The following is a 14060-nucleotide window of genomic DNA, read 5'->3' as shown; positions in this document are numbered from 1 at the left end:
CTTGTTGTCTCGGATTCTCCAGCATCTGCAGTTCCTACTACCACTATCATATAGTACATTTCAAAATTGGCGTTTGTTTCTATAGATGAGGGAAGTCAGCAATTTTAAAACAATTTTAAAGAGGTTAGGACCCAGTTAATATCCACAGATATAGACATAACATTTAAATAGTTTTGGTTCAATTTCCAGGATGCTTCACTGCAGGACATGAAATAGAAAGTTATTTTTCTGTTAATGGGAGGCATGGTTCAGCAAACCAGGATTTCTGAACTCCAATTACAATGTTGCATGGTTGGGCATAGTTTTGCATTGATTGCACTCCTGGAGGCTATTATTTAGGGCAGCATGGTGGCTCACTGGTTAGCACTGTTGCGTCACAGTGTCAGGGACCTGGGTTTGATTCCAACCTTGAGCAACTGTCTGTGTGGAGTCTGCGTGGGTTTACTCTGGGTGCTTCAGTTTCCTCCCACAGTCCAAAGATGCACAAGCTAGGTGGCTTGGCCATGGTAAAATGCCCATAGTGTCCAGGGATGTGTAGGTTAGGTGCATTAGCAACAAGAAATGCAGGGTTACAGGGATGGGTCTGTGTAGGATTCTCTTTGGAGGGTTGGTGTGGGTTTGTTGGGCTGAATGGCCTGTTTCCACACTGTAGGGATTCTAAGTCACCATCCTACATTTGTTACCCTGGATGTTAAACGATAGATAAAATTTAACCCTCAAATGGGGGCATTTTCCCAGGTAAGGGAGTCAATTATGCACGCATACAGAAAGTTATATCCTCTGACATTGATATCAGGAAGGGTTTGAACATTATATGTCCACTTCCGGATTTTTGAAGAACGGTGAAGGTTTTAAGGTGTGTGAACTCCCTCAGAATCCATAAATTGTAAAGGAAATTAAAAAGTCAATTAATAATCACTTCAACTTTCATTTCTAGATTTCATAACCAGGAAACCTGCTCCCCTGAAGCAGCACTGAGGCTGGAAGAGCTTCTTGGTGAACCTGAGAAGCTGGGAATGTTTGGGTCAGTTAGTGTGATGAACTGCAGCCATGGCTATTGACAGGCTGCTGTTCAAGACAATTCTTGAGAGTCCTATTGCTAATTGTCAGGCAAATGTTAACTTTTTGAGTGCCACTTCACCTGTCTTGCACTTCAGTAACTTTCAGCTGTCCTTCCCTGATGTCAAACTTCACACAGCCTGGAAGCAGCTTTTGCAGCTCCACTTTGTATCTCTGCTAAGGGTAAAAAACAGAGGTTACACCATTGTCAATAGTATGAGCAGGAAAAACACTAATAGTAGCAGCTGCTGTCTTCTCATCAACCACGTGTCCTTCCATATGACAAAGGGCAAGGATAACAAGATGCACATTTTGCAGGCTACATAGATTCCCTGGAGCAGACAACACTGTTATCTGTGTAGTCCATGAAACGCTCCTTATTAATATTATAAAAGCCACACAAGCCACACAGCTATCAGCTATGTAAAATAAATCTTCCCTCTAAAAGTTAAATGTTATTACTTCCTAATAGTAATGAATCACTACCTCATTAAGATTATGTCTCATTACTACATATTCTAATTAATTATTATTGTATTGATCCAACAACTTTAATAGGTATTTAACTTCAAACCAGTCGGAGAGAAAAAAAAAGCCCTTCATGATGGAGTTAAATTTTCATAATAATCAGTAGGTTCTTCCAAAAAGGATTATAGGAAATGCAGTTTTGGCTCACTGGATTAGATTCTGCAGTAATTTATTTGACTTCCCTGAGTGACAGATGGTCTTTCAGATAATTCATTTTTTAACTAAAACAAGTGCATTTGCTTCAAATGAATCATATTGGAAATATAACATTTCTAATATTACATTTGTCCAACGTTGTCTGCTCCATTGAAAGAAACTGCAGTTAGTCTTATTTTAAGATGAGCATATATGCTGTTGTAAATACTCATGATGACTCTCTAGGACATGTTAAACCCAATGATTTTGTTTTTATTCACAGAAAACAGCATTTGAAAGCATTCAGTACCCACTTTGTGCTTGGTCTTATTTTGTTATTTTTATATATGACTATGATATCTTGTTATTTATTGATCAGTGGGAAACCTACAGAAGCTTAGGAAGCAGCAGACTAGAAATGGAACCTATTTCACTCTTAATTTTGACAACATTTTACCTCTTGCTTTCTGTAATGGAGCAGATATTCCTGGCAGTCATATTAAGGGGGCCTGCCATGAGGAATTTCTCCGTGTTTCTGCTTTTCGGAGGAACATTTTGCTCAACAAGCATGCAGTCATCTATTCGTCTTCTGACACAGGTCTCCAATCACTTTCTTCTCACCAACATCATCTGTGAAACTTGGGTCACCTGAACAACACACAGTTCTATATCTCTCTCAGGCTCTCAATCCCTCCAGTGCCTCTCTATTGTCAAACTACTTACCCAATGTCTTGGGTGAACTGTAATTTTGAGTTAAACATTGAAAAATCTGACACAATTGGCCTTGACTCTCCCATAAATCCTGTACTCTTGCTGCCCATTCTGTCCCTCTTCCTGACCACAGTGGCAGTGTATTGTTTGACTCCATACCTCCTTCATGACAAAGATTAGCAAGTTTCACCTCCGTAACATCATCTGCTTAAAGTAGTTTGTGGATGATACAAGAATAGGTAGGAAGGCAAAAGGTGAGGACGGCACAAAGTGTCTATGGAAGGATATAGGCAGGTTAAGAGAGTGGACAAAAACGTGGCAGATTAAATATAATGTGGGAAAATGTGAGATTATGTATTTTTAAAGACAAGAATAAAGGAGCGGAACATTATTTAACTGAAAAGACTGCAGAAAACTACAGCACAGAGATTTGAGCGCCCACGTGCGCAAATCACAGAAAGTTAGCATAAAAGTTCCAAAGGTAATAGAGAAGGCAAATGGAATGTTGGCCTATATTTCAAAGGGAATGGAATACAGAAATTAGGAAATCTTGCTAAATCTATATAAGGCACTAATCAGACCACAGTTGGAATACTGTGAACTGTTTTGACCCCTTTTATCTAAGGAAAGATATACTGGTATTGAAAGCAATCTAGAGAAGGTTCATTCAGGACTATCTTATGAGGAGAAGTTGAGTAGTTTGGGCCTGTAGTCATTGATGTTTACAAGAATCAGAGGCAACCTTATTGAAACATTCAAGATCCTTAGGAAATTTGATGGGGTAGGTATAGAAAAGCTGTTTCCCCTTGTGGGAGAGTCTAGGATTAGGACATAATTGTAGAGTAAGTGTTACCCACTTTAAGGCAGAATGAGGAGGAATTTATTCTCTCAGATGGGAATGAATCTGTGGAATTCTTTACTGCAGAGGGCTGCCAAGATGTTAAATATATTCAAGGCTGAGATAGACAGATTTTTAATGTGTAAGGGAATCACTGGATCTGTGGAAAAAGCAGGAAAGTGGAGTTGAGGATTAACTGATCAATCATATTGTCATTGAATGGCAAAGAAGACTTGATGGGCTGAATGTTCTACCTGTGCTCCTCAATCTTATGGTTTCACGGTATTATATCTCTACAACACTCCACAGAAACCCTTGTTCATACCTTTGTTATCTCTGGATGCCACTGCTCTAAACTTCTCCAAAACTCTGTTGACTGTACCTTGGCCGAGACCAAGTTTTGCTCATCCATCCACCCTATAATGCATATGCCTCCAATGTACAATCTTCAAGCGTAAATCACTTTATGGCCTTGCACCTTCCTATCTCTGCCATCTCTTGCAAACCTAAACTGCAACCCAGCCAAGTCCAAGACTGTGGAACCTGCTGTTAATCAGCAGATAAGAGAAACATGTAGCATGAGCAACACAGTCATCAAGGATGACTTAAATTTGCATATGGACTCAGTAAAGCAGTTAAACATGAAAGCTGTGGAGGATGAGTTTCTGCAGTGTGTTAGGGATGCTTTTCTAGTCAAAAAACCAACTAGAGGACATGCTATTTTAGATCCAATATTATATAATGAAAAAGGAATAATTACCAATCTTCTTGGAAAACAACCTACGGATGAATGATTACCAGATGACAGAATTTTACATTCGGTCTAAAAATTGGTTCTGTGTCCTCTTTTGTTTGTCATTCATACAAATGAATTGGATGAGAATATAAAAGGAATGTTTAGTAAGTTTGTGGACGACATCAAAATTGGTGGCATAGTAGACAGTGAAGACGGTTTTCTAAGATTACAAAGGATCAAATGGGCAAATGGGCTGAAAAATGGCAGATGGAGTTCAATCTGGATAAATGCAAGTTGTTGCAGTTTGGTACAACAAACAAGGGTAGGACTTATACAATTACTTCTAGGGCCTTGGATAGTATTGTAGAACAGAGGGACTTAGGGGTTCAAGTACATAATTCTTTGAAGTTTGCGTCATATATAGACAGGATTGTTAAGAAGGTGTTTGGCATGCTTGCCTTCATCACTCATCCTTTTGAGTATAGGAGTTGGAAATTCATGTTGAGGTTGTACAGGACATTGGTGAGGCCTCTCCTGGGGTATTGTGTCCTGTTCTGGTCACCCAGTTGTAGGGAGGATATTATTAAGCTAAAGATAGTTCAGAAGAGATTAATCCGGATGATGCAAGGTACGGAAGGTTTGAGTTGTACAGGAAGGCTGGATAGGCTGGGACATTTTTCACTGAAGCATAGGAGGTTGAGAGGCGACCTTATGGAAGTTTATAAAATAATAGGGTGTAAAGGTAGAGTTATTGGTAGCTGTCTTTTCCGTAGGATGGGGAATTTCAAGACTAGGGGGCATATTTTTAAGGAGAGCAGAGAGAGATTTTAAAAAGACATGAGCGGCAATTTTTTTATACAAAGAGTCGTTCACATGTGGAATGAACTTCCTTAGGAAGTGGTGGATGCGCGTACAATTACAATGTTTAAAAGACATTTGGATAGATGCATGAATAGGAAAGATTTGGAGAGATATGGGCCAGGAGCAGGCAGGTGGGACTAGTTTAGTTTGGGATTGTTTTCGGCATGGACTGCTTGGACTGAAGGGTCTGTTCCCACACTGTATGACCCTGTAACTCTATGAGGTAGTTCATTCTGAAGCAAGGGTATTAAATTCAATTAAGTGAAATTATGAAGGCATAAGGCACAAACTGACTGAGGTGGATTGGAAAATACATCAAAAGGCCTGACTGTACACAGGAAATGCATTGTCTGTAAAGAGCTATTGTATAACTTACAGCAAGTATACATTCCTTTAAGGTGCAAAATCTCACAAAAGGTCAGTCAGCTACGGCAAAGGAACGTCAAGATTGTATAAAATTAAAAGAAAAGGCCTTTAAAGTTCTCAGAAACAGCAGTAATCCTGAGGATTGGGAGGTTTATAGGATATAACAAAGGTTGTTCAAAAAAACAATAGGGAAAACAAAATATGAATGCAATGAAGCAAAAACATAAAAATGGTCCATAAAAGTGTTTACTGATGTGTAAAAAGAAAATATTTGGCTAAAATGAATGTGGGTCCATTACAGCCAGAGTCAGGAGACTTTATGAGGTGGACGAGGGAAATGGCAGAGAAGAGAGTTTTCACTGAATAAGATATCAGAAATCTCCCAGAGATTTCCTGGAGATTTAAGTGGCAAGGGAGAATGAGGAGTTGAAGGAAATTAGCATCAGTAAGAAGATTGTACTCATGAAATGAATGGGGCTGAAAGTTAATAAATCCTCAAGATTTGAAAGCTTCATCCTGGAGCTTTGATGGAAGTGGCTGTAGAGATCAAGGATGCATTGGTGTCATCTTCTAAAATTCTACAGGTTATGCAATGATTCCTGTGATTAAAAGGTGGCAAATGTCAACCCATTTCTTAAAAAGGGAGTGAGAAAGTAAACAGAACCACAAACCTGTTAGCCTCACATCAGTAGTAGGGAAATTGCTAGAATCTAGAATGCTAGAAAGGATAGGCTATATAGACACCTGGTTGATGATAACTTGATTGTGCATAGCCAGTGTGGATTTATAAATGGTAAATCATGTTTATGAACTTGTTAGAGTTTTTTGAAGATGTTACTAACATAATTGATAAAGGAGAGCCAATGAGTGTAGTATACTTAGAACTTCAGAAGGCTTTTGATAAAGTCTCCCACAGGAGGTCAGTTAGACACATTAAAGCACATGGGATAGGAAGTAACATATTGGCATGGATTAATGGTTGGCTAACAGAGGGAAAAGAGAGAGTTGGAATAAATGGGTCATTCTCACAGTGGTCAGCTGTGACTAGTGGGGTACTGTAAGGGTCAATATTTGGGTTCCAACTGTGCACAAAATATATCAAAGATTTGGAGTTAGGGACCAAATGTTATATTTCAAAATTTGCAGATGACACAAAGCTAGGTGAGAATGTGAGTTGTGAGGAAGATGTTAAGTGGTTTCAGGATGATTTCGACAGGTTTAGTGAATGGGCAAGAACATGGCCGATGGAATATAATGTGGAAAAATGTGAGGTTATCAACTTTGGTATGAAAAACAGATGTACACAGTATTTCTTAAATGATGAGGATGGAAAGTGTACATGTTCAAAGGGACCCAGGTATCCTTATCAATAAGCCACTGAAAGCTAACTTACAGGTACCACACTCTATTAGGAAGGTGATGGAAGGTTAGCCTTTACTGCAAGAGGATTTGAGTATGGAATAGCAAAGTGTTGCTTTAATTGTATAGGAGCTTGGTTAGATCACACATGGAGTATTATGTGCAGCTTTGGCCTTATTATCTCAAGAATGATATTATTGCCATAGAAGTAGTGCAGCTAAAGTTCACCAGAGTTTGTTCCTGCATTGATGCGATTGCCCTGCAATGATGAGATTGGGTAAACTGGGCCTGTATTCTCTCAAATTTTGAAGAATGAGAGGTGATCTTATTGAAAATTCTAAAATACATAAAGGGATAGAGAGGATAGGTGCAGGTAAGATGTTTCTACTGGTTAGTGCACCTAGATCCAGGGACACAATTTAAAAATAAGGAGGATGGCAAATAGGTATGAGATGAAAACAAAGTTTTTTGTTACTTGGAGTACTGTAAACCTTTGGAACTCTCTAATACTGAGGGCAGTGGAAGTTGTGTCTTTGCATTTGTTTAAGGTAGATGTTAATAGATTTCTGATTACCAATGGCAGACAGGTTTATGGGGATAAGGAGGTTAAAAGATATTGAAGTGTTTGATCAGCCACGATCATATTGAATGGCAGGGCAGGCTCAACAGGCTAAATGGCCAATTTGTGTTCCTATGCTCCCGTGTACGACTGGATTCTTACACTCCACACATTGCCCTCAAGGTGGCAGTGGTGGGAAGAACCATTGTCTGCCTCCTTCTGGAATGTGCCTTTTCTAAGATGCTTTTTATAAAAGTGTGTTTTTTTTGTCATGGTTTATCTCAAATATCTCCATGTAATAAGATTTTGCTGTCACCAGGGACACACTGAGGTAAACAACTGCAACTGGAGAATCCTCAATTCAGTAAAAGGTGCTCTTTAATCTGCCCATAACCTGTTTGTTTTCTAGTGCAACGTTGTTGACTGACACATTATTATACCCAGGACTAAATGCTGAAGGACGTAATAAACGTTCAGGAAACACCATTGTTTGAGATCTTTCTGTCATGTGCATACACCGAGGGCTTGAGAACTGAGAATGCTCACAAATCTATATGTTTGATATAAACTGAACATTGTTAATATTGACTGCAATAGTAAATGTACTAAGTGACTTACAGCTTTGGAAGAAACTGGGTTACTTACACTTTTCATATCGTCAATGTTAAATGGTAATGCAAAGTACTTTCATAAAGTTCATGAATTAAGTACATTTTTGGAGAAAGAATTGGCCTGTACTTTCAAGAATTTGCCCACCATCCAGGTGACAATTAACCAGGGGTTTTGCTCCCTGGAGATCATGCCAAGCACTCAGTGCAGACCCAACAGGGTGATGAGTCAGAAGTGGTCCTGACAATAATCTACTGGTGGAAATTTTGAACCAATTTTACACTTGAATAAATGAAAGTGCTGTTTCTTCCAAAGGTAAAATATCCTGTATTATTCCACAATCTGTAGTGTGTAAAAGCTTGATTATAGGATAGGGTACTAAAATCCTCTGTTGATCTGTGAAACAAATTCAGTTTTGATTTTAAAAATCTAACAAATCATAGTATTGCCTGACAGACGCACCAGTAATGTGCCTTTTTTCCCTCCTGCAGGTCCTTCAATACCTGTGGGTGTCGACGTACAGGTAGAAAGTCTGGACAGCATATCAGAAGTGGATATGGTAATTCATTAAATTTGCACAATGTATCAGCACTCTTTGACTATGTATTCACATGTTGTGTTGAAATGATTTAATTTGAGAGCATAAATAAACTGATGGATCAGTGTGGTGACCTAATTCTCAAATTGCTGGCTTGAAGAACAGAAAATACCATCTGTGCTTAGCAGAAACATAATCTGATTATTTTGTGTTTGCTACATTTTCTCACAGGACTTTACAATGACACTGTACCTGAGGCATTACTGGAAAGATGAGCGCCTTGCATTTCCAAGCACTAACAACTTGAGCATGACCTTTGATGGGAGGCTGGTCAAAAAGATTTGGGTTCCTGATATGTTCTTTGTACATTCAAAGCGGTCCTTTATACATGATACAACCACAGACAATATCATGTTGCGTGTCTATCCTGATGGAAAGGTATTGTACAGTTTGAGGTAAGCAGACAAAAAGAAGCACGGTGCATGCAATAGCAACCTGCATTAAGGGAAGAAATTGTTATTCGTATCACCTATGTTTAGTTTTGACAAAGGACATTTTCTTTTCTTTAATAAAAATCAGATCCTGTTTCAATTACAATAGGAGTCCAAACATCAAATAATACATTATTTTGTTCAGTCTGTAGCAAGGAAGAGTAGGTTGATTACCAGCTCATGTGTTCCCTACACTTGTTCCTCTTTTGTCAATGAAAATATCTCCACTGAAATTCAGCTATGGTACCACATGTTCATTGGACAACATTAAATTCTTTAATTCTGTATATACTGTGCACAATTGCAGAAACCATATTTCAAAACACAGGACACAAATTATGCACAATTATTGGAACTTTGTGTTTAACTTTGCAACAGAAGCACAGAATTGTTACAGTGCAGAAGTAGGCCATTTGATCCATCATGTTTGCCGCAGCTTTCCAAATTAGAATCATGACTTCAGTCATTCACCTGAATTTTCCCCATAACTTTGTACATTGTTTCAATTTAAATAATCATCCAATGCCCTCCCGAATGCTTCAATTGAACCTGCCTACACTACACATTTACGCAATGCATTCCAGAAAAACTGGGCTCTCTCTCTCTCTTTCCATCACTGTGACTTCAACCGAGGTTCAGTACAAACCCTGTTTAAGTGCAAATACACTTGGGGAATTTTTACACAAATTCACCAGATGGAAACTTTTGGCGTCAAATGGATAGCCAGTTTTAAACCCAGTTCAATATTTCCTTCCACTGACTGCAAAAATTATTGTTATTCAGAGGGAGGAGATCAAAAATCAATGCTGATAGATATATCACCTACCTGTCTGGTGTATATTTATTGACTATATTCCAGACAACCCTTATCTTATCCTGGAAGAATACGGAGATAACAAAATTGAAGGAAGAGATGACTTGTTTACTGTGTTGCAAGCTGTCTGCCATGTCACAAATCCCTGGGGTCGAGCATTGGAAATCAAACACTACTCTTCCTGTATTGAACATTTGAGTAGATCCCTGAATTGTCCAATTTTATCTAAATGCTAAATTCAAGTTATAAGAACATGCACAGCTGATCTTTTCATCACTAACAAGAAAATCAGTATTTATTGAAAACAGTTTTAACGAATGGAAAGAAGGAAACATGAATTGCTAACTTATAACTCTATAAATTGAACTCTCACACTTTTAAAATATTTCCACACACATACAAAGAGACAAGACACAAATATTACAGGTATGAAGGGAACAAAGTCAGTACAGCACAAATCTGGGTGCAGTCCAGATTGTTGGCATTGATGAGTTGTTTTATTTCAGTTGCTTTCCAATTTCTTTCCACATTTTGATGAGGACATGAGGTTGTGAGCACACTGATTTTTCAATCTTTCGTTGAAGATTCAGCCTTTCAGTGTCTGGTAGTTTTTGGTCTTTTCCTTTCAAGAAGGGAATTTGCAGAGGGAGGGAGAGGAGCTAGCAGCTTAGAACTTTCTTTCACTTCTCCACTCACAGAAGGGAGAGAGAGATTTAAATGTTTTCTTTTTCACAGGCTGTTTGTTATTGTCATATTATCCAAACACAAGACTGCAACCACTCACCCAGGAACCAATCAAGAAGTTGTTACAATGTTGTTCATCCCTGAACACTCACAATGGGTCTTTGTTGAAAAAAACACAAAAGATTTTCATAGGGCAAAACTGTGCCTAGGCACACTCCCACAGAGCTAAGGTATCTAGCAACCTCCTTCATGACTTGAATAAAAGAACAATGTACATAGAATCTATAATGAGTTCCAGTAACTCCATTTTTAAATTTGCAACATTTTCTTCAACAGTCCTTTGGCTTAAAGCAACATCATTTCCCATTTAAATGTCCACTGTTCAAAAACTAACAGTAATCTTTACATACTTCACTAATAGGAGAGATGAAAGACCATTTTAAAAATGCATTTTATCACAAGTATATGGCACATGGACATCAAAACTGGAGACCACACCCATTCATCCTCATTAATGCTGTATACAAATCTTAAATAATCATTATCATATTTCTCTTAAATTCTGAGCTTCGTCATCATGTTTTCCCATTCTGGACAATGTGTCTGCTATCACATTATCTTCACCAGCAAATGTGAACAAGTTCCAGTAATTTGACTTCTTTTAAACTGCAACATTTTCCATAGCCCCTTGGTTAAGAGCAATATCTTTTGCATTTTTAAGTACACAATACAAAAATCCTTGCATCAGACACCACAGTCTGCAGCTAGCTCCCCGCTAATTCAAGAGGGATGATTTTATCTTTCAGTGGGAATCTGATGGTAGTATTATTAGGCTGGAATCTGAATCATAGGTGTGGCAAGTTGTGAATGCCAGGTCTATAATTTTCCAGTTACACAGTTGCAGCTTTCTGGGAGAGGTGCAGCTAACCGGTAGAAATAAACTCAGTCACCTGATGGAAACTACCCACGGACATTCCAAGAGCTGTGGCAGGGGTGTCATGCAAATGGGGGACACCCTGTGGGTGGGAAGTCTCATCTACTGTCAAAACCAGCAGCATTAAAGTCATAGATTAGTGGGCATAGAGCTGGAAGTTGAGATTCTTTATGTTAACTGTTCCCTGCTGAACATTGCTGTGTTTGCATTTTAGTTGAAAGCAATAGTCACACTACCTAATATGTTCCTTGTAGGGTTACAGTAACATCAATGTGTTACATGGATTTCAGTCGTTTTCCTCTCGACACCCAGAGCTGCTCGCTGGAAATTGAGAGCTGTAAGTCAGGCATTGTGTCACATCAAAACTTTAGAATTTCATTAAGCTTGCTTGTGACTACCATCTAATCACCTCAGCAGAAAATGTCATAGCAAATTCATAATGTAAGCTAATCTCTTCTAAATAAGAAATAGTTCCATATGTTTTTTAACACTTTAATATTGAATTAACAGGAAGATTTGATTCAGGTAGGTGAAAGTCATAAATATTGATTTTTCATATGGAAATACCAATTGTCTACGATACAGTGGCTCAGTGGTTAGCACTGCTGCCTCACAGCGCCAGGGACCCGGGTTCGATTCCACCCTTGGGCGACTGTCTGTCTGGAGTTTATACATTCTCCCCGTGTCTACATGGATTTCCTCTGGGTGCTCTGGTTTCCTCTCACAGTCCAAAGGTGTGCAGGCTAGGTGGATTGGCCATGCTAAATTGCCCGTAGTGTTCAGGGATGTGTAGATTAGGTGGGTTATGAGAGATGGGTCTAGGTAGGATGCTCTGAGGGTTGGTGTGGGCTTGTTGGGACGAAGGACCTGTTTGCACGCTGTTGGGATTCTATGATCTATGAATTTTGGGAGAAGGTCCCCAAAAACCTGAAGGACAATTAGGGATAGCCAACAAATGCTGGCTTTGTCAGCATCAGTCACATGCCTTAAGAAATAATATAAAAAGAAATGACAATGGGTGAGGCTCCTGCCAGACTCAACTAATGATTCTGTGAGGTAAATGGAGTCCTGATGGACTTTGAACTGGGATGTTAAGTCACCTGCAGTGGCCATCCCTTTAACTGTTGTGAGGCCAGAAATGCCACTGAAAGTAGGTGAAGCAACTTTCCATGGTTGAGTGAAGAGGACCATGAATGGCCCAGTAAAGCCCCATAAGGAATATCTGGACATAGATAAGCTGCAGAGCTGGGCTGAGAGGTGGCAAATGGAGTTTAATGCGGAAAAGTGTGAGGTGATTCACTTTGGAAGGAGTAACAGGAATACAGAGTACTGGGCTAATGGTAAGATTCTTGGTAGTGTGGATGAGCAGAAAGATCTCGGTGTCCATGTGCATAGATCACTGAAAGTTGCCACCCAGGTTGATAGCGTTGTTAAGAAGGCGTACAGTATGTTAGGTTTTATTGGTAGAAGGATTGAGTTTCGGAGCCATGAGGTCATGTTGCAGCTGTACAAAACTCTGGTGTGGCCGCACTTGGAGTATTGCGTGCAGTTCTGGTCACCGCATTATAGGAAGGATGTGGAAGCATTGGAAAGGGTGCAGAGGAGATTTACCAGGATGTTGCCTGGTATGGAGGGAAGGTCTTATAAGGAAAGGCTGAGGGTCTTGAGGCTGTTTTCGTTAGAGAGAAGAAGGTTAAGAGGTGACTTGATAGAGACATACAAGATGATCAGAGGATTAGATAGGGTGGGCAGTGGGAGCCTTTTTCCTCGGATGGTGATGGCTAGCATGAGGGGACATAGCTTTAAATTGAGGGGTGATAGATATAGGACAGATGTCAGAGGTAGGTTCTTTACTCAGAGAGTAGTAAGGGCTTGGAATGCCCTGCCTGCAAAAATAGTAGACTCGCCAACTTTAAGGGCATTTAAATGGTCATTGGATAAACATATGGATGTTAATGGAATAGTTTAGGTTAGATGGGCTTCAGATTGGTTTCACAGGTCGGTGCAACATCGAGGGCCGAAGGGCCTGTACTGCGCTGTAATGTTCTATGTTCTATGTTCAATGGACCTCTGCTACCTCAGGTGGCCTCCTTTCCAGCACAGACTTTGTATTCAAATCTTAAACAATCCTTATCATATTTCTCTTAAATTCTTAACTTTGTCATCATTTTTCCCCATTCTGGACAATGTGTCTGCTACGCATTATCTTCACCAGCAAATGTGAATGAATTCCAGTAATTTGTCTTATTTTAAACCGCAACATTTTTCCTTTGCCTTTGGTTAAAAGCAGTATCTTTTGCATTTTTAAGTACACAACACAAAAATCCTCGCATCAGATGGCACAGTTCTGCAGCCTCCTGCAACTTTACTTCATCACTGGCTGCTTTCGTTTGGTGCCAGCAGATTCTGAATAAGTGGATTTAACTTTATGTTTTAAAATGTTCACTGTTGTTCAAATCTTATTTCCTGATATAAAAGCAAAATAGTGTGGATATTGGAAATCTGAAATGAAAACAGACACTGCTGGAAAAACTCAGCAAATCTGGCAGCATCTTTGGAAAGAGAAACAGTATTAACTTTACAAGACAAATGACTCTCTTCTTTGGGATTCAAAATGTTAACTCTGTTTCTCTCTCCACAGATGCTGCAAGACCTGGACTTTCTGTTTCTATTTTCTAATATATACTTGTCAATGCATTTACCGGGATAGTAATATGGAAACTTTAGGGGTTGATACTACAAATGGAACCTATTAACTTTTTCATGTTCAGAACTATAGTTGTCACAATCTTTTAGAGTTGTATAGTTAGCATGGCAGTACTGTGCCCATGATAGCTC

At 39.2% G+C, this 14060-nt stretch overlaps 1 protein-coding gene across 1 annotated transcript in view; it reads left to right on the top strand.

Moving 5' to 3' along the window:
* LOC109934163 (gamma-aminobutyric acid receptor subunit rho-1-like) overlaps nucleotides 1-14060 on the top strand; it is a 36978-nt gene that overhangs the window by 14777 nt on the left and 8141 nt on the right. Inside the window, exons 3-7 of the mRNA XM_048596729.1 lie at nucleotides 938-1024; nucleotides 7562-7614; nucleotides 8253-8320; nucleotides 8531-8754; nucleotides 11477-11559. Coding sequence (XP_048452686.1) covers nucleotides 938-1024; nucleotides 7562-7614; nucleotides 8253-8320; nucleotides 8531-8754; nucleotides 11477-11559 — 515 coding nt within the window. The remainder of the gene's footprint in view (nucleotides 1-937; nucleotides 1025-7561; nucleotides 7615-8252; nucleotides 8321-8530; nucleotides 8755-11476; nucleotides 11560-14060) is intronic.

The sequence above is a fragment of the Rhincodon typus genome, chromosome 5 (genome assembly GCF_021869965.1).
Source record: "Rhincodon typus isolate 14 chromosome 5, sRhiTyp1.1, whole genome shotgun sequence".
Lineage (NCBI taxonomy): Eukaryota > Metazoa > Chordata > Chondrichthyes > Orectolobiformes > Rhincodontidae > Rhincodon > Rhincodon typus.
This window is presented reverse-complemented; position numbering and strand designations above follow the sequence as displayed.